Raw genomic sequence first — 25,439 nt, 5'->3', positions numbered from 1 at the left:
GGGTGAGCTACTTTGTTTTGAGCCAGCTGCAGCTTTGCTAGGTCTTTCTTTGCTGCACCTGACCCTATTAAGATGGGACAAGATCAGAGCCTGAACAACTAGTACAGTTGATCTTGGTGTCAAAAACTCAGAACATCTACTAAATTGGTCCTTAGTAGGGTATGTTCATAGCAGTTGTATGTACATTTTATCATTACGCCATTGACCCTATTTGTTTCTTCCCAGGAAATGTGGCATCATGTGCGAAGCTGCAGCTTTAACATATCTGCATATATCCCAGACAGTTCCCCTCCAAAAGTCCCGCTAATAGAGATACCTTGAGTTAGACCCAATAGCTTCCTTGTTTCGGAACGCTAACCCCCCATTATTATTCAGAGCTCTTCCAAACTCACATTAAACCTACCAGGCCTTGCTGTGATGCTTCTAAATACCTGGAGAGCATAATTGCTATTTAGACTCACTGAAACGGTCACGAGTCTCCCCACCATTGTCCTTAATTAACCACAATGGGTAACCAACCAATGGCACTGCCCCCCCCCACCACAGGTCAGATAGCAGCCAACGAGGCTCTGAAGAGGGACCTGGAGGATATAATCTCTGGCCTGCAGGAATACCTGAGCGGGGTGAAGGAGCAGGCCCGGCGTGCCCAGGCAGACTGCCACCACCTGCAGAGGGAGATGGAGGCCCTGCAGCGCTACCTGGATGAGAGCCAGGAGCAGTGCCGCCTGCTGGAGACGATCGCCACCACCACTGATACAGAGAAAGCACAGCAGCAGCAGGAGCTGGACGCGCTGAGGAGGGAGAACGCTGAACTGCGGCTGGCGCAGGGTCAGATCAGCGCCTACGAAGTGGAACTGGAGAGCCAGCTGCAGGAGCGCCAAACTGAGGCGGGCCAGCTAAAGGAGGAGCTGGGGCGAATGTACAGGCTTAGCCAGTTGGAGCACGCTGCCCTGCAGGCGGCGCTGGACAAGGAAAGGCAGTCCAAGGACAATGCCCAGGCCCGACTGCAGCTGGTTGCAGAGAGGGAGCAGCAGAGTGAGGAGCTCCTGGAACAGCTCACTGCTCTACAGAAGGACAAGGCCAGTCTGGAGGAGTGTGTGGGTGCTCTGCAGAGTTCTATAGAGCAGGCCAGGGAAACATTGCTATGCCCACAGGAGGTGCAGAGGCATCTTGAGCAGATGATAAGGACCTCAGGGCAGCCTGGCCACATCAGGTGAGGGAGTCTCCCACTGTTCACCCCCAGTGAGATTGGGACCATATAGTTGGGTAGAGGACTTGCCACAAAGCCTAAGTAAGGGATGTTGTCAAATAAGTTATAATGGTAAAGATAGGTTATGGGCCCTCATTCCAACTCTATGATTGGGACAAACACATGGTTTATGCATACTTGGTATTCACATCGCAATTTATTTTTTATTTTTTTACCACAATTAATTTCAATAGAAATTTAGCAAAAATAGATAGGATTCTGCAACCATGGAGAGGTGAAAAATCGCATTGATTAACATTTTGGTCCTATCACTTACTAATGGCACTGCCTACTCCAGATAACTAGTTTTTTAAATCATAAAATGTATATCTAAAAAATATTTCATTTTATTTGGAATGCTAAGCCAGACCAAAATGAAACATGCCTATTTATATAATGAATGAGTTTGGGAGGTTAAATTATTAAATATGAACGTTTTAAACCTCTCACTAAAAGCCTCACTCATAGATAAATTCTACTTAATCCCAAAATTGTTCTCCAGTAGATTTTTGAGAAATACTCATCCTTTGTTCAAAAATGGCCTTTATACAGATTTCTCATTTCCGACTCGTGGAAAATGAAATTTTGTTTGAAGTATCGCCCTTTCTTAAAAACAAGCCATACAAAGCTGGTTACAATTTCAGTTTTATCCTCCAGAAAAGATAGAACAAATGATATGGTTAAATTCAAATATACTGATTTAATCAAAATAAAAAATCTTTATGGAAAAAAATGTTTTTCAAAACTGGTATTATATTTGTTAATGATATTATGAATAGAAATGGAGGAGTTATGTCCTATGCAGTTATCGAAAATATATGGGAATATCTGCTAAATCCAAACTTTACAATCAACTGATTGCAGTACTTACACAAAAATGGAGGAGGCAAGTGGAAAATGGAGAAGGTAGGGAACTTGTTAAAGTCACAAATTGGCTGACAGGAACTGGCATAAATAGCTAAATATACCAGTTTCATCTGAGGAGAAAAATGTTGACAGCTGCGTCATACAGGTTGCAAAATAAATGGGAGGAGCTTTTCGATGTACCAATTCCATGGCACATGGTTTATTAACTGGTACAAAAAACTACACTTGATTCAATACTTATTTGTTGTTTAAGTGTTCCCTTTATTTTTTTGAGCAGTGTATGTATGTATGTATGTATATATATATATATATATATATATATATATATATATATATATACACTGCTCAAAAAAATAAAGGGAACACTTAAACAACACAATGTAACTCCAAGTCAATCATACTTCTGTGAAATCAAACTGTCCACTTAGGAAGCAACACTGATTGACAATAGATTTCACATGCTGTTGTGCAAATGGAATAGACAGCAGGTGGAAATTATAGGCAATTAGCAAGACACCCCCAATAAAGGAGTGGTTCTGCAGGTGATAACCACAGACCACTTCTCAGTTCCTATGCTTCCTGGCTGATGTTTTGGTCACTTTTGAATGCTGGGGGTGCTTTCACTCTAGTCGTAGCATGAGACGGAGTCTTACAACCCACACAAGAGGCTCAGGTAGCGCAGCTCATCCAGGATGGCACATCAATGCGAGCTGTGGCAAGAAGGTTTGCTGTGTCTGTCAGCATAGTGTCCAGAGCATGAAGGCGATACCAGGAGACAGGCCAGTACATCAGGAGACGTGGAGGAGGGCAACAACCCAGCAGCAGGACCGCTACCTCCGCCTTTGTGCAAGGAGGAGCAGGAGGAGCACTGCCAGAGCCCTGCAAAATGCCCTCCAGCAGGCCACAAATGTGCATGTGTCTGCTCAAACTGTCAGAAACAGACTCCATGAGGGTGGTATGAGGGCCCGACGTCCACAGGTGGGGGTTGTGCTTACAGCAGGACGTTTGGCATTTGTCAGAGAACACCAAGATTGGCAAATTCGCCACTGGCGCCCTGTGCTCTTCACAGATGAAAGCAGGTTCACACTGAGCACATGTGACAGACGTGACAGAGTCTGGAGACGCCGTGGAGAATGTTCTGATGCCTGCAACATCCTCCAGCATGAGCGGTTTGGCGGTGGGTCAGTCATGGTGTGGGGTGGCATTTCTTTGGGGGGCCGCACAGCCCTCCATGTGCTCGCCAGAGGTAGCCTGACTGCCATTAGGTACCGAGATGAGATCCTCAGACCCCTTGTGAGACCATATGCTGGTGCGGTTGGCCCTGGGTTCCTCCTAATGCAAGACAATGCTAGACCTCATGTGGCTGGAGTGTGTCAGCAGTTCCTGCAAGAGGAAGGCATTGATGCTATGGACTGGCCCGCCCGTTCCCCAGACCTGAATCCACTTGAGTTGATCTGGGACATCATGTCTCGCTCCATCCACCAACGCCACGTTGCACCACAGACTGTCCAGGAGTTGGCGGATGCTTTAGTCCAGGTCTGGGAGGAGATCCCTCAGGAGACCATCCGCCACCTCATCAGGAGCATGCCCAGGCGTTATAGGGAGGTCATACAGGCACGTGGAGGCCACACACACTACTGAGCCTCATTTTGACTTGTTTTAAGGACAGTACATCAAAGTTGGATCAGCCTGTAGTGTGGTTTTCCATTTTAATTTTGAGTGTGACTCCAAATCCAGACCTCCATGGGTTGATACATTTGATTTCCATTAATAATTTGTGTGATTTTGTCAGCACATTCAACTATGTAAAGAAAAAAGTATTTAATAAGAATATTTCATTCATTCAGATCTAGGATGTTCTAGGTGTTATTTTAGTGTTCACTTTATTTTTTTGAGCAGTGTGTATATATATATATATATATATATATATATATATATATATATATATATATATATACACACACTGCTCAAAAAAATAAATTGATGTATGCCCCATATATATATATGGGGCATACATCAATCTCAGCTCTGTAGATTTTGCTGCAAAGAGACAGAATCAATAGATAATTGATTCTAGTATTGCCCCTATGTAGCTTGTTTCTGTTTCTGGTCACAGGTTCAGGAATAGTTAAAAAACCACAACATGTAATTAAAATCAACTTTACAAATAGCAGTGTTGGGCGATTTGGAAAGCCATAGTCAGTCAATAAATAATATAATAACTCATAGGAAAGGTTTTCATCTTTAGCTCACAATCTGTGGATAATATACGATTAGAAAGGTTAAAACATTTTGTAAAACATCACAGTACATTTGAAAAATATAATGCACATGGGAACCAAACGAGGGTGGTTTTTGATGATAGGTGGGATGGGCTGAGAGTGGCTGAGGTTTGGGATTAAAGAGCTTATGTTTGGTAATGTATTATCGTTATGTGACTGCTTTATATAAAAGTAAGATGTATGTAATAGAGGTCGACCGATCATGATTTTTCAACGCCGATACCGATTATTGGAGGACCAAAAAAACCCCGATACCGATTAATCGGCCGATTTTATTATTTTTAAATGTATTTATTTGTCATAATGACAATTACAACAATACTGAATGAACACTTTTTTATTTTAACTTAATATAATACATCAATCAAATCAATTTAGCCTCAAATAAATAATGAAACATTATTAGTTCAATTTGGTTTAAATAATGCAAAAACAAAGTGTTGGAGAAGAAAGTAAAAGTGCAATATGTGCCATGTAAGAAAGCTAACGTTTAAATTCCTTGCTCAGAACATGAGAACATATGAAATCTGGTGGTTCCTTTTAACATGAGTCTTCAATATTCCCAGGTAAGAAGTTTTAGGTTGAGGTTATTATAGGAATTATAGGACTATTTCTCTCTATACCATTTGTATTTCATATACCTTTGACTATTGGATGTTCTTATAGGCACTTTAGTATTGCCAGTGTAACAGTATAGCTTCCGTCCCTCTCCTCGCCCCTACCTGGGCTCGAACCAGGAACACATCGACAACAGCTACCCTCGAAGCATCGTTACCCATCGCTCCACAAAAGCCGCGGCCCTTGCAGTGCAAGGGGAACAACTACTCCAAGTCTCAGAGCGAGTGACGTTTGAAATGCTATTAGCGCGCACCCCACTAACTAGCTAGCCATTTCACATCGTTTACACCAGCCTAATCTCGGGAGTTGATAGGCTTGAAGTCATAAACAGCACAATGCTTGAAGCAGAGCTTGCGAAGAGCTGCTTGCCGATGCACGAAAGTGCTGTTTAAATGAATGCTTACGAGGCTGCTGCTGCTCAGTCAAACTGCTCTATCAAATATCAAATCATAGAAATAATTATAACATAATAACACAGAAATACAAGCCTTAGGTCATTAATATGGTCAAATCCGGAAACTATCATTTCGAAAATGTTTATTCTTTCAGTGAAATACGGAACCGTTCCGTATTTTATCTAACGGATGGCATCCCTAAGTCTAAATATTGCTGTTACATTGTACAACCTTCAATGTTATGTCATAATTATGTACAATTCTGGCAAATTAATTACGGCCTTTGTTAGGAATAAATCGACTTCACACAGTTCGCAATGAGCCTGGCGGCCCTAACTGCTGCATATACCCTGACTGCTTGCACGGAATGCAATGACCGTGCTTTTTTTGCAAATGCGCTTGTTAAATCATCACCCATTTGTTGAAGTAGGCTGTGATTCAATGAGAAATTATATGCAACACAGCACACGCGAGATAACTACACATGGTTGATGATATTACTAGTTTAACTAGTGATTATGTTAAGATTGATTTGTTTTTTATAAGATAAGTTTAATGCTAGCTAGCAACTTACCTTGACTTGTTGCTGCCCTCGTGTAACAGGTACACTCCTCGTGGAGTGCAATGTAAGGCAGGTGGTTAGAGAGTTGGACTAGTAACCGGAAGGTTTCTAAGTGTGTCAGTGTGTCAAATCGGAGGGCATGCTGTCCGGTCCTCTGGCAGTCTCTATGGGGGTGCCACAGGGTTCAATTCTCGGGCTGACTCATTTCTCTGTATATATCAATGATGTTGCTCTTGCTGCGGGCGAATCCCTGATCCACCTCTACGCAGACGACACCATTCTATAAACTTCCGGCCCGTCCTTGGACACTGTGCTATCTAACCTCCAAACGAGCTTCAATGCCATACAACACTCCTTCCGTGGCCTCCAACTGCTCTTAAACGCTAGTAAAACCAAATGCATGCTTTTCAACCGTTCGCTGCCTGCACCCGCACGCCTGACTAGCATCACCACCCTGGATGGTTCCGACCTTGAATATGTGGACATCTATAAGTACCTACGTGTCTGGCTAGACTGTAAACTCTCCTTCCAGACTCATATCAAACATTTCCAATCGAAAATCAAAACTAGAGTCGGCTTTCTATTCCGCAACAAAGCCTCCTTCCCTCACGCCGCCAAACTTACCCTAGTAAAACTGACTATCCTACCGATCCTCGACTTCGGCGATCTACAAAATAGCTTCCAACACTCTACTCAGCAAACTGGATGCAGTTTATCACAGTGCCATCCGTTTTGTCACTAAAGCACCTTATACCACCCACCACTGCGACCTGTATGCTCTAGTCGGCTGGCCCTCGCTACATATTCGTCGCCAGACCCACTGGCTCCAGGTCATCTACAAGTCCATGCTAGGTAAAGCTCCGCCTTATCTCAGTTCACTGTTCACGATGGCAACACCCACCCGTAGCACACGCTCCAGCAGGTGTATCTCACTCATCATCCCTAAAGCCAACACCTCATTTGGCCGCCTTTCGTTCCAGTTCTCTGCTGCCTGTGACTGGAACGAATTGCAAAAATCGCTGAAGTTGGAGACTTTTATCTCCCTCACCAACTTCAAACATCTGCTATCTGAGCAGCTAACCGATCGCTGCAGCTGTACATAGTCTATTGGTAAATAGCCCACACATTTTTACCTACCTCCATCCCCATTCTGTTTTTATTTATTTACTTTTCTGCTCTTTTGCACACCAATATCTCTACCTGTACATGACCATCTGATCATTTATCACTCCAGTGTTAATCTGCAAAATTGTAATTATTCGCCTACCTCCTCATGCCTTTTGCACACAATGTATATAGACTCTTTTTTTTCTACTGTGTTATTGACTTGTTAATTGTTTACTCCATGTGTAACTCTGTGTTGACTGTTCACACTGCTATGCTTTATCCTGGCCAGGTCGCAGTTGCAAATGAGAACTTGTTCTCAACTAGCCTACCTGGTTAAATAAAGGTGAAATAAAAAAATTAATAAAACGAATCCCTGAGTTGACAAGGTAAAAATCTGTCGTTCTGCCCCTGAACAAGGCAGTTAATCCACCGTTCCTAGGCCGTCATTGAAAATAAGAATGTGTTCTTAACTGACTTGCCTAGTTAAATAAAGGTGTGTAAAAAATATTGGCAAATCGGTGTCCAAAAATACAGATTACCGATTGTTATGAAAACTTGAAATCGGCCCTAATTAATCGTCCATTCCGATTAATCGGTCGACCTCTAGTATGTAAAATGTATATGTGGCAAAAAAGATATTTGTCCTCCAAAGAGGGGGGGTGGTGGAGGGGTTATTTAAAAAGAAAAATAATAAGAAAAAAAACACATTGTTCAGAGAGTGGCCAAGTGTTGAACTCATCACCTGCAGTACCTCTCTCTCATGTTAGCAGGATGAGCAGTGAACGGGGCATGGTGGGCCGCAACTTGGAGCGGCTGCAGCGTGAGGTGCTGGGAGTGGTGTCTGCTGCCCAAACAGACCGGGACCAAGCCCAGCAGGGCCAGGCTCGACTCAGTCAGAAGCTGGCCTCCCTCCGAGAGCAACACAAGGCAGCCTGCCAGGCTGCAGCACAGGCCACGGTGAGTCTCTTCTTTTCCCACCACCTCCATAGGCCACTGGTAGGGTGTATGGTGAGGTTGGGTCAGTTTCGCATTTTACCTTATTGCTTAAGTTTAGGTTTGAGAAGAGGAAGCTGATATAAGATCTTTACCAAGGGAAAACTTCACCCCCTGGGAGGAGGGAAGCTGTTTTACTTGTTCCCTGTTGTTCATGGCTTGTCCCACCCACAAGCAGGCAGCAAAGAACCTCGGTGAGGAGGAGATACTCCAGCTCCAGGAGGAACTGCAGGAGGCACGAGAACTCCAGAAACTGACGGGCCAGCGGTTCCAGGAGGCTGAGGACGAGCAAGAGCTTTTGCTCGCTGAGCTGGAGGAACAAGACAAACAGGTCATTACTTCCAATGCCTAAAGGATCTACGAGTCTTCTTGCCCACTAGTGCATAAGTATAACACACACAGAGAAAACAACATGTGCCACTAGAGCTACTGTTTAGAAATCATTGTGGGAATGTATCACATCATAATTGTAAATTAGTTAAGTTGACAGGATTGCTGAATGAATGGATATAGATGGACAGATAGATGGACGGATAAATTGACTGACTCACTCACTGACTGACTGTAGGTTCTTGTCTCCCCCAGATGGAAGTGGGCGAGTGCCACACCCAGCAGCAGCTGCAGTCTCTGGACTTGGAGCTGCTGGAGCTAAGAAGCTCCTTCACAACGGCAGACAAGATGTCCGCCCAGCAGTTGAGAGCCGCCAAAGAGCAGCTCCGCTCCTTACATACCATCGTGGAGCAAATCAACCAGGAGAGGGATGAGGTGGGTGTCTCTTCATAAACATAAACACCTATAGGCTGTGTCCCAAATGGTACTCTGTTCCCTACATAGTGCACTACTTTTGACCAGAGCCCTATGGGACTAAATAAATCACTGTAGATTAAACAACTCTCTCTCTCCTTTTCGTCGTCCTATACTTTTGCGGTGCTGTCTGTGTGTAGAGAGACTGTGTTAGACTAAAGAGAATAGCTCTTTTTCAATGAATCTGTCCTCAATTTCTCCCTTTCTTTCCTCCATCTCAAAATCCTCCTCTCGGACCTTATTCAATACGGTTGAGAAGGAGGCCAGGAGTTAAGATGAGAGGAATCGAGGAAAGACTCATTAAGATCGAGTCAATCTATTTGTGATGTGTTAATGCAGGATGCGGAGGAGCTGGAGGGGTCTAGGGTTCTAGCAGCCGAGATCACTCAGAACCTGACCAAAGCCGAGGCTGAGATCCAGCTGCTGCAAAAGCTACTGAAAAAGCTACTGAAGTACAGGGTATTAAAAAAAGCTAAGACTACAACTCCTACAGAAACAATCTGCATCCCAAATGGCACCATATTCCCTATATAGTACACTACCTTTGACCAGGGCACATAGCGTTCTAGTCAAAAGTAGTGCACTATGTAGGGAATAGGGTGCTATTTGGAACTCACACCGTGTTGTACATGAGTAGAGATGGACTCTTATTTAACAATATCTGTGCTCACCTGAGTAAGATTTGAAGTTTTCTTTCCATTAGATGCATTTGATGGACCAAAATAGCCTGGGGGGTATTTCAGACAACAGCATCCAACAGCAGGAGCTGGATCGACTGAAATGGGCCTTGACCAGACAAGAGGCCCAGACTAAGCAACTGCGGGAGCAGCTCGCCCTGGCTAGAGAGAGTTAGTCGGCTGAACAGTTTGTTTTAGCCCTATTTGGTTGAGTCAGTCTTAACACTGTAAAAACACCCCAATTCACCTATTAGGCCTAACCCTGTATGTCTTTCTGAAGATTCGATGCCTACATAAATATTTTTTTAAATATACTTTATTGCACAATAATCCACTTTGTTGTTGTTTTGTTGATATCCCCAATGTGACTTTGACTCCACAGAGAACAGCGGGAACCTGAAGGAGCTTATGGGGGAGGTGTGTGCTCTCAGGGAAAACCTGGTCCAGCAGAACCAGGTCTTATCCAGCCTCAGAGATCCTCACAGGACCAGGGGTCACTGGTACTATGTCCCATCATCCACAAATGTAAGGAACCACCACCACCTACCAACTGTTTTAGTAGTTGATGGTTATGCTTTATGGGATTGTCAGAGTGTGGATATGACTGCTACCTGGCTACAAACTCAGAAGAACCCAGAACCAAATCAAGTAAACTTATTCGGTTTCCTTCTGGGGAAGGAAACCACCTCCACAAAATCCTGATTCGACAAAAGATATGCTATACCACCGAAACATCAAAATAACAAAGAAAATGTATACCCAGTGTAATAACACGTTATGACACAATCATAACCATATCATAATGTCATAACACTGCCATGACCCATAGATTTACACCTGTAGTGACAGATATTGCGCTATTTTATGGCAGGTTATGATACCTACATAAGAGTGCCAAGAAGTTTTGTTTCGTTTGAAAGTTTGTTTCTTAAATCCTTTGTTGTTGCTGTAATTCATTATTTACAGCCATGTTTGTTTTCCTCATATTTTAAGTAACTTGTAGAAAATACACAAGCATTAAGACCATCCTGTGTCACTTTACTTGGACTAAGAAAATACACGTTATGACCAATTAGGCCTATATGGCTTATATGATCCATCACCTGGGCAGGCAGAGGAAAAAGTGCCTCCTACTGGCCCTCCAACACCACTTCCAGCAGCATCTGGTCTCCCATCCAGGGACCGACCAGGACTAACCCTGCTTAGCTTCAGAGGCATGCCAGCAGTGGGATGCAGGGTGACACAGCGTCTCAAGTAGAATGTTACCATTAAGATGAAAGCTGCAATGCCGGGGTTCAAGCTGTGGGCCCACTGTGCCACCATCAGGACTATTTGGATACATTGCCTTAGGATGAGCTACTTCTGTACTCCTTACCACACTAGGCAAGTAACAGAACTCAAAATCAACCAGATCATGCAGATCATGCAATATGCCTTTGATATATTTTGGACATGATATTGACTACTTTAAACATCTTCTTCACCTGAACTGCTAGACAGATTGGTACAACATTTGGTATATATCATCTATGGATGCACATCTTTAACCCCCTAGAGTCAATTGACGCACCAGTGTGTCAATCTAAGTAACATAATAAAATAATCCCCATCAAAATCTCAGTTTAAGAGAGATGGATGCAGTGGATGGGTCTCAGTCCACCGCATCGGCCAAAGTCGCACTTCCGCATCTGTGGTGAAAGGTTGCAGAGCTAGAGCGGTGTTTGTCAGACCATGAGACATCCCAAAAATCTTCTCGTGTAAACGTCTGTAGCATCCAAATTGTTTGGCCTACAAACTGTTATGAGAGGGGAGACTAACACGGTGATCACCTCCTTCCTCTACGAAGTGTCAGGAGACTTGTCTGAAGTCGGTGATGATGGTAGAAATGACGGAAACTGATGGTGTTCTCTGTTTTGCCCATTCGACCCCAACAAGTGTCACGGGACACGTCTGAAGGTAACCAGTAGTGTTTTTTTTTTAACTAATGGAAGTTTGAAGGTAGTTTTGTGACTACCCAAAAAAAGGGGTTAAGTACACAACATGACCAAAAGTATGTGGACTTTGCTTACATTCAGCCACGAGCATTAGTGAGGTCGGGCACTGATGTTGGGCGATTAAGCCTGGCTCGCATTCAGGGTTACAATTCATCCCAAAGGTGTTAAATGGAGTTGACGTCAGGGCTCTGTGCAGGCCAGTCAAGTTCTTCCACACCTATCTCGACAAACCATTTCTGTATGGACATCGCATTGTACATGGCGGTGTCATGTCTTTGCTGTCATTAATGTGTTTGAATGTTATTTTATAAAATCAATGAACTACGTTTAATTATTACGCTGTTAAATTAACCATATAATTAATTAAGTAGTAATCTGGGGCACCACGGAAAAAGTTTATATAATAAGTTACTGTTTTCTGATTATCTCTTAAAGATAAAGATCTGTTACACCAGTCAATTCATTAATTCTTATTTACCTTCAGTCTCATTCCGAACATCAACTTCAAATCTGCATGAACCCTAGCATAAACCCTACCATAAATTATGAATCAGCGATATACAAATTGTATTTTTCTAACTAAATAATCACACAGAATTACATAAACACACAAACAGGATAGTTTACAGGTTGATTACTACACAAGGCATTGAAAAGTCCCTAGTGGACTAACCCGATATGATGGCTTGTTACAAAAATGAGAAGGGAGGAGCATGCAAGAAAGAGCGGGAGAAGAGACAAAGGACTTCACTATCTTACATACAGCTGATAACTATGCTCATGGAAATGCGATTACGTTGCACATGAACGGCCGCACATTCAAAAATAATTGCAATGTACATATTTACGTGTGTATGTCTTGTTGTCTCTGTTGAAATCGCCGGTCCGTCTGGGGAGTAATTGGACAAAGTCTCTGACTTGTCCACCAGAGATCAAAGTCTTTCGTAGTTGTAGATTGCTCAGCGGGCTCTGTTATAGTGGATATGTAAGACGTACCAATGATCGTTTGATAGGGAAATGTACTTTAGAATGGTTCTTTCAGAGTACCACCTGGTGGTTCTCGGTCGAGTTTACTAGACTAAGAGTACTTAAACAGCTGCAGACTGAATGGCAGCAATCCTGCGTGTTTTGGTCTAATATGTTAATTCTTCATCGAGTCCTTTTTAAACACTAGGGGATAAAGGGCGTTCCATTACGTTTGGCATAATGTCTGTGCTCATTTGGGCGTGGTTATTGACTGGATAAACTTCACATGAAAAACCATTTTATAATTTTGAAGGCCAAGATCACATTTCAGCTTCTCACAAATAGTTTCATATTTAATTATATAAATTCCACAACAGTTGGATGTAAATCTGACCAATGGGAAATATACACATTCAGAGATAGTTATGTTATATCGTCCTTATTGAGATCCCAAAACAACTGATCTGACATAATTGTTCTTTAAGTCCCCACGGATCCTTCCAACTGTTTGGAATAGAGAAATGTTGTTTCATTATCCAATCTTCGTTACAAAATCACTCTCAGTAACAAAGGGATTTTTAACTTCGCTTTCATTGTGTGGGAGAGTGAGAGTTCCTGCTGGTATTTACGAGCGTCATAAAATGGCCAACTTTCACCCCTCTCCCCCTCTGCGGGATAGAGAGGGTGCTGTAGAGAGGACCCACTAACCTGATCCTTCAGATCTTCACAGGAGAGTCATGCCAGTCCCCCTCTGGTAGATTCAACTTGAAAGGATCCTGTAAGTTGCAACCCACCATAAGAATGAACCTTGGATGTCTCAGTGGTTTACCCTGGTAGGCCTTCTGCCAAGGGAGCAGTCCACCACCAGGATGGGCAGTGGATGCCCGGATTGGGATCGGTGTTCCTAATTCGCAGTGTGTTGCTTAGGGCACTATCCTAAGTTGATAATTACATGATACATCTACAGCCTTAAGGCATGAGTTTCGGGCAGTCTACAGGAATGACCTATGGACCTCTGGTGAGCACTGTAGCTGTAGAGTCACTTCAGAGCCTCAGAGTAACTTTTCCACTTTACTAAGGCTGGTATTTTGCTCGGACCCTTAAGTTGTCCTCGCATAAATCCTCATTAAATGTTCCGTTGTAGGTGTGCGTTTATGCTTACATGCCAAGGGAAAGACAACCAAGTATCCTGGTAGGCTGCAACCTGTTCAGAATGAGTCTGACGTCATTTGATCATTTCCAGGTCAATGCCTGGTCAGTAAGTTTTTATGTCGACCTCAAGACATATGTTAAGGGCACGTGGAGTTGTTTTACTACAGGTCAATGTGTGTTACACCATTGTAGTGGTGATAGGTATAGTGGTGAAGGAGTCTATTTCATAGCTATGTTATCCACGGAGGAGCTAACCCCCTGACGGAAGTACTCTATAAGCACTGAACCAGTCATACACGGTGTGATCATGGTTCATGACTTCTAATAACTTTCCTCCTGAATGGAGAGTTCTATTTATTAGTGGCATGTGTGTTAACCATCAGAAGAGTGTTCTGGAGATTCCCTTACACGTGTTGCAATCTGAGTGACCACTAACTCCTCTGTCGCTGTTATCAATAGCAATTTGACTTGTGAGGTCTCTAACCTTATTACTGATTGTGGCTGGACTGACTGTGCTGGTATTGGTACTGGTACTCAAGGGGACCAGTTATCCTACCGATTAATTCTGAAATGTTATTCTACCGGAAAACAAGATTAGAGCATTTTACTAGTTGCATTGTTGTTGAAACTACACATGGCAATAATTATTATTTTTGACAATTCTTTTTGAGGTGGATAGTTCACTGGACTTCTTTTACAACCAATGTGGTACACCTCAATAATATCTTAGATGTGTTCTAGGGTTATCCCCGTCGAGGGGCCTGTCCGCTCCTCTCTGTTTTCATGGGGAAGTTTACAACTAGATTTGTTTCCTGCTCTGGTGGCCTCGTGCAGTGTTGCACATGGTCTCGGCCCCCCACCGGCCTCGATGAGGCTCATCATGGGTCTGGGCTAGTAATCCCTCCCTTTCTGTCTCACCAGCGGTTGGTGTTGGTATCCGAGGCACAAACTAATAGTTCGGACCCAATGTACGAGTTGTCAGCGGCCGTGTTGTTATTAGATTGGCTGTAACCTTTCAACCAAGTTTCCTGGTGTTTGTGCTTCAAAACGCTCAGTGGCTGTCGAGGCCTGTCAGTCAGTACAGTGTCTGCGTGTGGCAACCTCTTCAGTCCCTGCGAACTGAGACACAGGGATATCTGTCTGGGATATCGCAAAGTGTTTCACCAGTGGGAGTCATCGGGTCAGATGCGGGACTGACGCCGTTCGTGTCATTGTATGGGTAGACAGTCCCCCACAAAGCGGAAAGTGTATCATCGGAAGCAGAGTACACTCTGCACGTTGATGCTTTTATTCCTGAGACTGCTGCAGTGTTTGCGGAACTGTCCGAAGGACAAGAGAAGTTCATCTCAGCTACAGTATTGCACGACTCCAAGGAGGAGGAAAGTTGCTTGTTCACAGAGACTGCTGGCTCGAAAATCATGAAAATAATTGTCAATCAGGTTTGCTGTTGGAATGTGTTGAGATATCGTAATATTTCCTTGGCTCGGATTCAGCCCCAAGAGGTTTTGAAATGTATTTTTCTGACGGGGTGCTGTCGACAGGTACCCCTCATGGATGACTGCGTTGCAGCTAGCGTTAGGAGAAGACAGTGTGGTCAGTGGAGACAGCACTGTGACCATACGTGGTTGGTTTTCAAATCCATCAGTGGGAGTAAACGATCCATCAAGTCTGCTCCAAGTATCACGAGTTCAGATTCGAGGGTGGTAAACATACACAGGGTGAACGAGTGATACATCCTGGAAGTGTAGTTTCAGCATGAGTCTCAATGTGAGAGGCGATGTTTGAGTGAAACCTCAAAGTGTAGTGTGTCGCATCATTCCACTTTTAACCAATGTTTAGTTGGCTTCAAAGCCATTTTCAGATCATTGAACAATGTTTGAGAGATGAGCGAGATTGTTGAGCCCGAATCAATTTGCGCATGACGGGTTAAGCAGTCCACCAGGACTGTTTCCACGAATGGCCATTGAGTTGCATTTAGTGTACATATTCCCCACAAAGTGAAGTGGTTGTTCGCAACGATGTGATGTGTCATTTCTGTTCATGGTGAAAGCAGATGGACTTAACGGATTTTGAGTGGGCTTGGCTTTAGCGACGCTATTGACCTTTTTCTTCGCAACCTTTGTGTCAAAGGCTATAGACAAAGCCTGTTGACTTGTTTCTTGATCGAGCGGGCCCTGGATAGGGTCTCAAGTGAGAGCAGGAGAAATTCGATTTTTAACGTCCTTGCTAAGGGTGTTAATTCCTGCGGACCTGTTATTCAGCGATTCCACATCTAGTCCTAGTGACTTATATTTTTCCCTTTTCTCAAATGTTTCTTGCTTTAGTTTTTCACGTAGTAGAACTTCTAGAGAACATTGGTCTACGTTTAGATTGTCCTTGAACTCTTTGTTACCCTTGTGCTCTGACACTTTTTGTGGGTCGGGTGCAGTAACGTGGCGAACAGGTCGATTGTAGCGGTAGTCGTTTCCAAGGTGACATACTTTACAGTTATTTCGACCGTGGTGGGTATTGGTATCGTGGTTTCGTGGTAGAAACGGTTGTTGTGCGTCATCTCTCAATGCTCCAGTACTTGATAATGCACCCTCTAACTGGAGTAAGTGCTCCTGGTCAAACTTCAAAACCGAGATGTCAGGGCTCCTAGCGCTACTTGCTTTTGATGCCTTTAAAACTGTTTTTGCAAGCTCTCTGAGTTTAAGATAGGCAAGCCAACATGGGCTGCAGGATCCAAGTAGGTAATGAAGGTGGGATACATGTTTGACAGAAACATTTGTTTGAATGGTAACAGCTCTTCCATTCCTGTTTCAGTGAGTAGGCCAAAGTAAGCTGAACGATGCCTATGATAGTACGCTTGTGGGTGTTCATTCCGAGCTTGTTTGACAGTGTTAGCCAGTGAGCTTTTGTGTTTGCGAGTCGCAGAACCACTGAATTCTAACCTCAAAGCTGTTGCAGGTTTAGCGTAGTCATTTTGCACTTATTGCTGTTGTAGACGAATGAAACTCACCTCGTCTATTCGATATTCGCGTCAACAGGTAAAGCCTGTAAGAACCCGTAGTGTTCGGGTAGCCACCCAAGGTGTCCTCTATGCCTGCTAAGAATGTTGTTTGGCTGACCTGGAACGGGGTCAAAGATGCGGAAGGTTTTGATGAGTGGCCAAGAGGAGAAGACCGAGGGACACATGAGGGAAGCAAAGTCTAAAACCTTCTTTCGTCTTCACTCCTTTGAGTACCGAGCTCCGGTTGCTTGTTTGGGTAGTAACGCTGTAGTCACTTGGCCACTTAGAGTACTGATTTTAGACATGTGAGTGCCGCACTTGCTCCATTCGGCCTCATACTTATCTGTCATGGTTTGCATTTGGAGGTCTTGAGTACGGAGCGAGAGATTCAGTTTATGAGATTTCCTCTACTTGCTTAGAAATCAATATTTCCATCTTCATCATCTGAGTTCTCTCATCATTCATTTGGTCAGCGACTTCAATGAGTTCTGCTGATTTGTCATCCAACTTAGTCATTGTGTTCATTAACTGATCGTCTTTGGTTTGCAGCATTTGGACTAGAACATTATTGTTTTGACTAACGTTCATCAAAACTGCCTGCATGTTATCAAATTGCACGCTCCTGTTTGTAGTTAACTCGACAGATTTATCTAGTTTGGAGTGGACTACTGGGAATTTAGTTTTTGCTAAATCGAGTTGTTCCTGTGGAAAACGATTTTGTTAAAGAGTGTGCTCATTCACCTTAAGTATTTGCAATTACTTTTAATTGTTCAGGTTTCAAACACAGTTCCATGGCTAGCAGAATGTTTTAATTTCCTGCTTTTGTCATTAGTTGCTTGGTTCTCTCCACCTGTCCCTTCATATCAGCCATTTCTAGCACTTGCTTCTGCTGAGCTCTGTGGTACTGGACCGATGTCAATCTTTGACATAAGGGCTGAAGTGGAGAAAACCTTTAGAATGCAATTTCTGCAGTTTTTCCGCTAATGGCGTTTATCGCTGCTGAGGTAAGTGATCAATCCTTTTATAGGTGAGGGTTCATTAATTAGCAGGGGACTTGGGAACCACCCACTCTGATAGCTTGCACATTCTATTTTAAAAAATGTGGAGCTGAAAAAATGATTTTAAAAATCTAGTTATAGACTTTAATGAACCATCAATTATGGATCAGTAATGTGGGAGCTAAATGTGAATGAATTTGCAAAAGCAAATTTAAGTGATGAAAAAAAAAAATATCCACCATGGGTCCCTTATCCCTGATGGCTGAAACCACATGGAATTCCCGCGAAGGCGGAACTTCCGTCAATAGTGGATTAGTACTATGGGAAATGGCCTCAATGAGCTTGCAAAAGCAAATTTAATTGATTTAATCACTTTCATGATAAATCAAACCTGTATAGGCTATTTGGGAATAAAATTTGAAATAACCTGTAGCTTAATTCTTATTTACCTTCAGTCTTATTCTGAACGTCGTTGACTTAAAATCTGCATGAACCCTAGAATAAATTATGAATCAGCAATATACAAATTGGCTCAATTATTTATTTACTAAGTAAATAACCACACAGAACTACATAAACACACAAACAGGATAGCTTACATTCATTACTAAACAAGGCAATGAAAAGCCCTAGTGGACTAACCCGATAAGTGATTTGTCAATGATAAATCAAACTTGTATAGACTATTTGGTAATTAAACCTTAATTAACCTGAAAGCAATGCTGTAACTAGGTTAATATGGAAAAGTTTAAATAGTCTCTTTGGTAGAAAAAAATCAGTTTGGACCTTGTCCAAATGATTCATCTGAAAAGTTAGGTCTGACAATTTTAGCTTCTTAGTTAAATTGAATTTATTAAATCATTTTTTAATAGATTCTTTAGCACCAGGGGTCACTTATCCCTGAGGGCTGAAACCACATTGGATTCCCGCGAAGGCGGGACTTCTGTCAATACTGGATTAGTCTTACCATTTTCTGGTCTTGTAGTTTTAAAACCATTTGTAACATATTCAGGTGGAACCACTTCTAAAATGTCTAATATGTTCATTCTTCAGCGAGTCCTTTTTAAACACTTGGGGGAAAAGGGCGTTCCATTACATTTGGAATAATGTCTGTGCTGACGTAGGCATGGTTAGTGACTGGATAAACTTCACATGAAAAACAATTTTTTAAATTTAGAAGGCCAAGATCACATTTCGTCTTCTCATAAAGAGTTTCATATTTAATCCTAGAAGTTCCACAACATTTGGATGTAAACCTGGGAAATATACACATTCAGAGATAGTTATGTTATACCATCCTTAATGAGATCCCAAAACAACAACTGACATAATCTGACATAATTGTTCTTTAAGTACCCACGGATCCTTCCAACTGTTTGGATTACAGAAAAACTGTTTCGTTATCCAATCTTGGATGTCACAATCTACAAAATCTCTCTCTGTTGTAACGAAGGGATTTTTAACTTCCCTTTCATTGTATGGGAGTTAGAGTTCCTGCTGGTATTTACGAGCGTCATAAAATGGCCAACTTAGAGCGGACCCATTGTAACCTGATTCTTCAGATCTTCACAGGAGAGTCATGACCGGGGCATTGTCATGCTGAAACAGGCCAGACCTTCCCCAAACTGTTTCCACTAAGTTGTAAGCACAGAAGGCCAAGCCTGACCCATGAAAAACAGCTACAGACCATTATTCCTCCTCCACCAAACTTTGCATTTAGGCAGGTAGCGTTCTCCTTTCATCCGCCAAACCCACATTTATCCGTCGGACTGCCAGATCTGAAGCGTGATTCATCACTCCAGAGAACGCTTTTCCACTGCTCCAAAGTCCAATGGCGGCGAGCTTTACAACACTCCAGTCGACGCTTGGCATTGCGTGTGGTGATTTTAGGCTTGTGTGCGGCTGCTCGGCCATGGAAACCCATTTCATGAACCCATTTCATGAAGCTCCCGACAAACAGTTCTTGTTCTGACGTTGCTTCCAGATGTAGTTTGGAATTCGGTAGTGAGCGTTGCAACCGAGGACAGACCATTTTTATGCGCTTCAGCTCTCGACGGCCCTGTTCTGTGAGCTTGTGGCCTACCACTTCGCGTCTGAGCCGTTGCTGCTCCTAGACGTTTCCACTTCACAATAACAGCACTTACAGTTGACCAGGGTAGCTCTAGCAGGGCAGAAATTTGACCAACTGACCTCTTGGAAAGGTGGCATCATATGACGGTGCCATGTTGAAAGTCACCGAGTTCTTCAGTAAGGCCATTTTACTGACAATGTTTGTCTATGGTGATTGCATGGCTGTGTGCTCGATTTTTTTTACACCTGTCAGCAACGGGTGTGGCTGAAATAGCCAAATCCACTAATTTGAAGTTTTTCTTCCTGAGTGTTTTTCTTCTTATCTCCTAGATTTAGGGCAGAAACTTCAAAACCTTGTTTCTCATGTTTTTGACTGTCCTTTGCCATTTATGAATGTGTTATTGAATGTGGGCTATTGGCTTAGTTATAGTAGTAAAGGCCAAAATCGATATTTTATCCCCCCCAAAAGTATATATTTTTATACCTAAAGGGGTCCTAATTATTCACAATCACATAGTAAAATGATCCATACTATGACATTCTTAAAAAATTCCATGTCAGTTTTAGCACCCCCCTCCCCCCAACATCTTAGACTCTAAAGAATTAAAAGCAACATTTTCCAAGAGTCTCGATAAAAGAACATGGGCCAATGTGCTTGCATCAACTCTTTTTCCTGTCTAACAGTGCCACCATGCAGCCAAACTCAAGAGATATAAACATGTGCCTGTTGCAGCGCCACCGTGTGGTCGATCTGAATGTGCTTGCATATGTTGAGTGTTGACAGTGTTTGAAATATGTACACCAAGTTTTGGTACAATTCAAATATCGGTGTCTGATCTGTATGAATTTATGTGCCAGACCATGCCCACATGGATGTTTATCGGTCAGTATGTTTGACATACTAGCCTAGAAATTGTTGCGTTGGGAGATATTGGTCCATAGATGCCATGTATCAAGTTTCGTGCAGATCGGTCATTTGGTGCCAGAGGAGTTGTGTTTTAAGTGTTTTCTATGTAGTATGTGTAAAGCCTAAATTATACTGTACATATGCAACGCAAGACCGCAAAATGGCGATCCTGCTTACTTGTGTCGAGTTTATAATTGCGGGGCTGTACACCTTTGCGTATTTTTCCTACACAATTACGCAGGATCGCCATTTTGCATGGCTATTTGTAGTTCTTATATTGCATTTGGTATAAATTAGGCTTAAGGCTGATATTGTACAGGACTAATATACTATAGTTTTATTGTCTGTTTCTCCTTGTTCCGTCAGGCTCACAGTTTAGGTACTCAGGGCACTCAGGATTCAGGTCTAGGGTCGCAGTATCCTACCTCGCCTGGCAGGGGGCACCGCAACAGCAGGCGCAGGGGGGTCAGCAGGGATAGAGGTCCCCAGCCTGGAGGGGGATACTGGGTCTACTCCCCTCCGGTGCACATATCCTCACACACTTACAAAGGAAGAGGTATGTATAGGCACATTGCAAGTTTCCTCTGAGACCTCTGTCGTTACACTACGATACAGCAAACCGTGAGAGTCAACACAGCAACGTGTGTGTGCACGCATCGGTGTATGTGTGCATCGGTGTGTGTATGTATGTATGTGTGTGTGCGTGCTTGACCACTCAGGTGAGGCGAGGGACAGTGGTAGTGAGAGCGATGTGGTAGACTGCATCTCCTCTGGGATGGGGACTGGGGATCAATTCAGCCATCCCCCTGGCTCGGCCATCTACACCATGCTGCCCGACGGTTCGCCCCTGCCCCCTGGCTCTGTGGTCTATGCCTCCCCTGCGGCCAGTCTGGCATTCAGTCCCGGGACGGTCATCTACGGGTCTCCACCACAGGGGGCCCACCTGGTCTATGGCCCCAGCAGCCTCTCTGGGCCCTTGCTCGGCGTCAGCTTCCCCACCGGGGTGCTCCACTGCAACATGCCGGGGCACAAGGAGATGGTGGGTGACATGGATGAGATGATGATTCCTAATGGTTTGAATGGACTAATCCAGTGTTTCCCAATCCTGGTCGTGGGGACCCAAATATTTCTGCTTTTAGACCTAGCACAAACACACTTGATTCATCTAACCAGCTCATCATCAAGCCTTTGACTCAAAATCTAACAGTTGCACCCTTTTTGGGTCGTCCCCAGGACCAGGATTGGAAAACACCGGGCTAATCTACGATATGACCTCTAGAGGGTGAATTAAGATGATATTGAAAATGTATTAACTAAAATGATGCCCTCGACTTACAGATGCCTTTTTTTCTCTGGCTCCAACATGGGTGGCGTTCAGAAGGTTACAACATGCTGAACGTCCCAGAGACGCCATTCCTTACTCTAGCCACACGTCAGAATGAATAGTATCTGTATCTGAGTGCTCCACAACACTGTGCTCTACTGACCCCGGAGGTCTCTAACATGCTGACCGCTCGTGTGCATGTTGATTTTGTCCACCCACACCAGACGTGATCAGGACACGCAGGTTGAAATATCAAAACAAACTCTGAACCAACTATATTAATTTGGGGACAGGTTGAAAAGCATTGATGGGTTCTGACCCCCGAAACTTTAAATATTGTTAACCTGTTTGGGCTAGGGGGCAGCATTTTCACGTCTGGATGAAAAGCGTGCCCAGAGTAAACTGCCTGCTACTCAGTCCCAGTTGCTAATATATGCATATTATTAGTATATTTGGATAGAAAACACTCGGAAGTTTCTAAAACTGTTTGAATGATGTCTGTGAGTATAACAGAACTCATATGGCAGGCGAAAACCTGAGAAAAAAATCCAACCAGGAAGTGGGAAATCTGAGGTTGGTCGTTTTTCAACTCATTCCCTATTGAAGATACAGTGGGATATTGGTCATGTTGTACTTCCTAAGGCTTCTACTAGATGTCAACAGTCTTTAGAACCTTGTTTGATGCTTCTACTGTAAAGGAGGGGGGAATGAGTCAGATGTCTGTCAGAGAGCCACGAGCTCGTGACGCGCGTTCATGTGAAAGTTACCTCTCATTCCATTGCATTTCTACAGACAAAGGAATTCTCAGGTTGGAACATTATTGAAGATTTATGATAAAAACATCCCTTGAAGAGGGGGATGCAAATTTCTGCTTGAAAAAGATAGCCTTGGCTTTTCTAACTGCCTGTGTGTATTGGTTTCTAGCTTCCCTGAAAAGTTGCATATCACGGGGGCTGTTTGATGCTAATGCAGAACGCCATAGGATGTTAAGGGCAGTCAGGCAGTCTGGTCTGGAGAGAACCAGGGGCTATACCTGTTCCTGGTTCTAAATTTCTTGAATGGCGCATGCTTATTTAAGATGGTAAGCAGGCATTTAAAAAAAATAACCAGGCATCTACTGACGGGATGAGGTCAAATGTCCTTCTAGGATACCCCGGCCAGGTCGATTAGAAAGTCCTGCTCGCTGAAGTGTTTCAGGGAGCGTTTGACAGTGATGAGTGGAGGTCGTTTGACCGCTGACCCATTACGGATGCAGGCAATGAGGCAGTGATCGCTGAGATCTTGGTTGAAAACAGCAGAGGTGTATTTAGAGGGCAAGTTGGTTAGGATGATATCTATGAGGGTGCCCGTGTTTAAGGCTTTGGGGAGGTACCTGGTAGGTTCATTGATAATTTGTGTGAGATTGAGGGCATCAAGCTTAGATTGTAGGATGGCTGGGGTGTTAAGCATGTTCCAGTTTAGGTCGCCTAGGAGCACGAGCTCTGAAGATGGATGGGGGGCAATCGGTTCACATATGGTGTCCAGAGCACATCTGGGGGCAGAGGGTGGTCTATAGCAGGTGGCAACAGTGAGAGACTTGTTTTTAGAGAGGTGGATTTTTAAAAGTAGAAGTTCAAATTGTTTGGGTAGTAGGACAGAACTCTGCAGGCTATCTCTGCAGTAGATTGCAACATCACCCCCTTTGGCCGTTCTAGCTTGTCTGAAAATGTTGTAGTTCGGAATGGAGATTTCAGAATTTTTGGTGGTCTTCCTAAGCCAGGATTCAGACAAGGCTAGAACATCCGGGTTGGCAGAGTGTGCTAAAGCAGTGAATAAAACAAGCTTAGGGAGGAGGCTTCTAATGTTAACATGCATGAAACCAAGGCTATTACGGTTACAGAAGTCATCAAAAGAGAGCGCCTCGGGAATAGGAGTGAAGCTAGGCACTGCAGGGCCTGGATTCACCTCTATATCACCAGAGGAACAGAGGAGGAGTAGGATAAGGGTACGGCTAAAATCTATGAGAATTGGTCGTTTAGAATGTCCGGAACAGAGATTAAAAGGAGGTTTCTGGGGGTGATAAAATAGCTTCAAGGCATAATGTACAGACAAAGGTATGGTAGGATGTGAATACAGTGGAGGTAAACCTAGGTATTGAGTGATGATGAGAGAGATATTGTCTCTAGAAACATCATTGAAACCTGGTAATGTCATCGTATGTGTGGGTGGTGGAACTGAAAGGTTGGATAAGGTATAATGAGCAGGGCTAGAGGCTCTACAGTGAAATAAGCCAATAAACACTAACCAGAACAGCAATGGACAAGGCATATTGACATTAAGGAGAGGCATGCTTAGTCGAGTGACTATAAGGGTCCAGTTAGTAGTGAGGTTGGTTGGGGTAACGGCGATTCAGACAGCTAGCCGGGCCATCGGTAGCAAGCTAGCATAGGACGGTGTTCTGTTTTTAGCCACTTCGTGCATTTCCGTTAGTAGATTAGTGGGGTTCCGTGTGGTAGAGGGGATCAATCCAATTGGCAAAATAGATATAGTTATAGTGACCCAAGAAAAATTGTCAGAGAGACCTATTCAGATAGCAGCCGATAAGACAGCTAATGATTAGGGTGGGGCTCCGCACCGGTAGTAAAACAGGTCTGGATAGGTGATTGTAGCCCAGGAGTGGTTGATAGAACTCTTCAGCTGGCTAGCTCCGGAATAATTGAAGTTTGCTCCGGGACCGACGTAGGCCAATAGTAACACGGATAGCAGCTAGCTAGCTGCGAGATCCAGGTGTAAATGTTCAGAGCTTTCGGTTGAAAACCGGGGATATGGAGAGAAAAATAGGTCCGGTATATTCTGGTCCGAGTCGCATTGTTCAAAACTGGCGATAGCTTTTCGAGCTAAAGGATAGCTGATGACCATCAACCGTGGTTAGCTAAATACTAACGTTAGCTTCTGGCTAGTTCCTGGTTAGCTTCTGGCTAGCTTTTGGCTAGCTTCGGGTTAGCTTCAGGCTAGCTTCTATTGTGGATTTCAGATTTGAGGTAAATAATACTTAATTTTTTTAAATTGGTGAGGCGGGTTGCAAGAGAGTGTTTTGACGTTGAGTTTTTGGAAAAGAAAATATATAAAAGATATGCGAAGAAAGATGTAAATATATATATATACACGGGACACAACAAGACGAGGACAAAGGACGTCTGACTGCTACGCCATCTTATGAAGCTGAATCGTGCCAGTGGATGGATAAAGTGTCTGGAGGAGAGCCTCATCCATGGTTAGAAAAGGAAAAATATATTGAAATGTTGTTTGAACATTATTTGAGTATATTAGCAGTAGCAATAAGGAGAGAGGTTGGTTTATACCCTATTGGTGCGGGGAACCGTAACAGATTATGTGGAAATAGGAAGACAACTTTGAATAATTTTGGTGATGTGGCATAACACTGTAATAAGACGGGTCACCAGTATTCTCCAGTAATACATTTGCAGACGCTATAGTATTGG

At 43.4% G+C, this 25,439-nt stretch overlaps 1 protein-coding gene across 8 annotated transcripts in view; it reads left to right on the top strand.

Moving 5' to 3' along the window:
* cntrl (centriolin) overlaps positions 1-25,439 on the top strand; it is a 121,829-nt gene that overhangs the window by 66,604 nt on the left and 29,786 nt on the right. For 4 of the 8 annotated variants that reach the window (XM_029638573.1, XM_029638571.1, XM_029638567.1 and 1 more), the window contains 9 exons: positions 547-1,213; positions 7,848-8,037; positions 8,249-8,404; positions 8,659-8,838; positions 9,217-9,336; positions 9,581-9,725; positions 9,937-10,079; positions 21,000-21,189; positions 21,353-21,672. In XM_029638573.1, coding sequence (XP_029494433.1) covers positions 547-1,213; positions 7,848-8,037; positions 8,249-8,404; positions 8,659-8,838; positions 9,217-9,336; positions 9,581-9,725; positions 9,937-10,079; positions 21,000-21,189; positions 21,353-21,672 — 2,111 coding nt within the window. The remainder of the gene's footprint in view (positions 1-546; positions 1,214-7,847; positions 8,038-8,248; positions 8,405-8,658; positions 8,839-9,216; positions 9,337-9,580; positions 9,726-9,936; positions 10,080-20,999; positions 21,190-21,352; positions 21,673-25,439) is intronic. The other 4 variants (XM_065011772.1, XM_029638570.1, XM_029638569.1 and 1 more) reach the window with 4 other exon arrangements.

The sequence above is a fragment of the Oncorhynchus nerka genome, linkage group LG27 (assembly GCF_034236695.1).
Source record: "Oncorhynchus nerka isolate Pitt River linkage group LG27, Oner_Uvic_2.0, whole genome shotgun sequence".
NCBI classification, from domain to species: domain Eukaryota; kingdom Metazoa; phylum Chordata; class Actinopteri; order Salmoniformes; family Salmonidae; genus Oncorhynchus; species Oncorhynchus nerka.
Note: the sequence above shows the minus strand (reverse complement) of the source record. Positions and strands in the feature narration are given on the sequence as shown.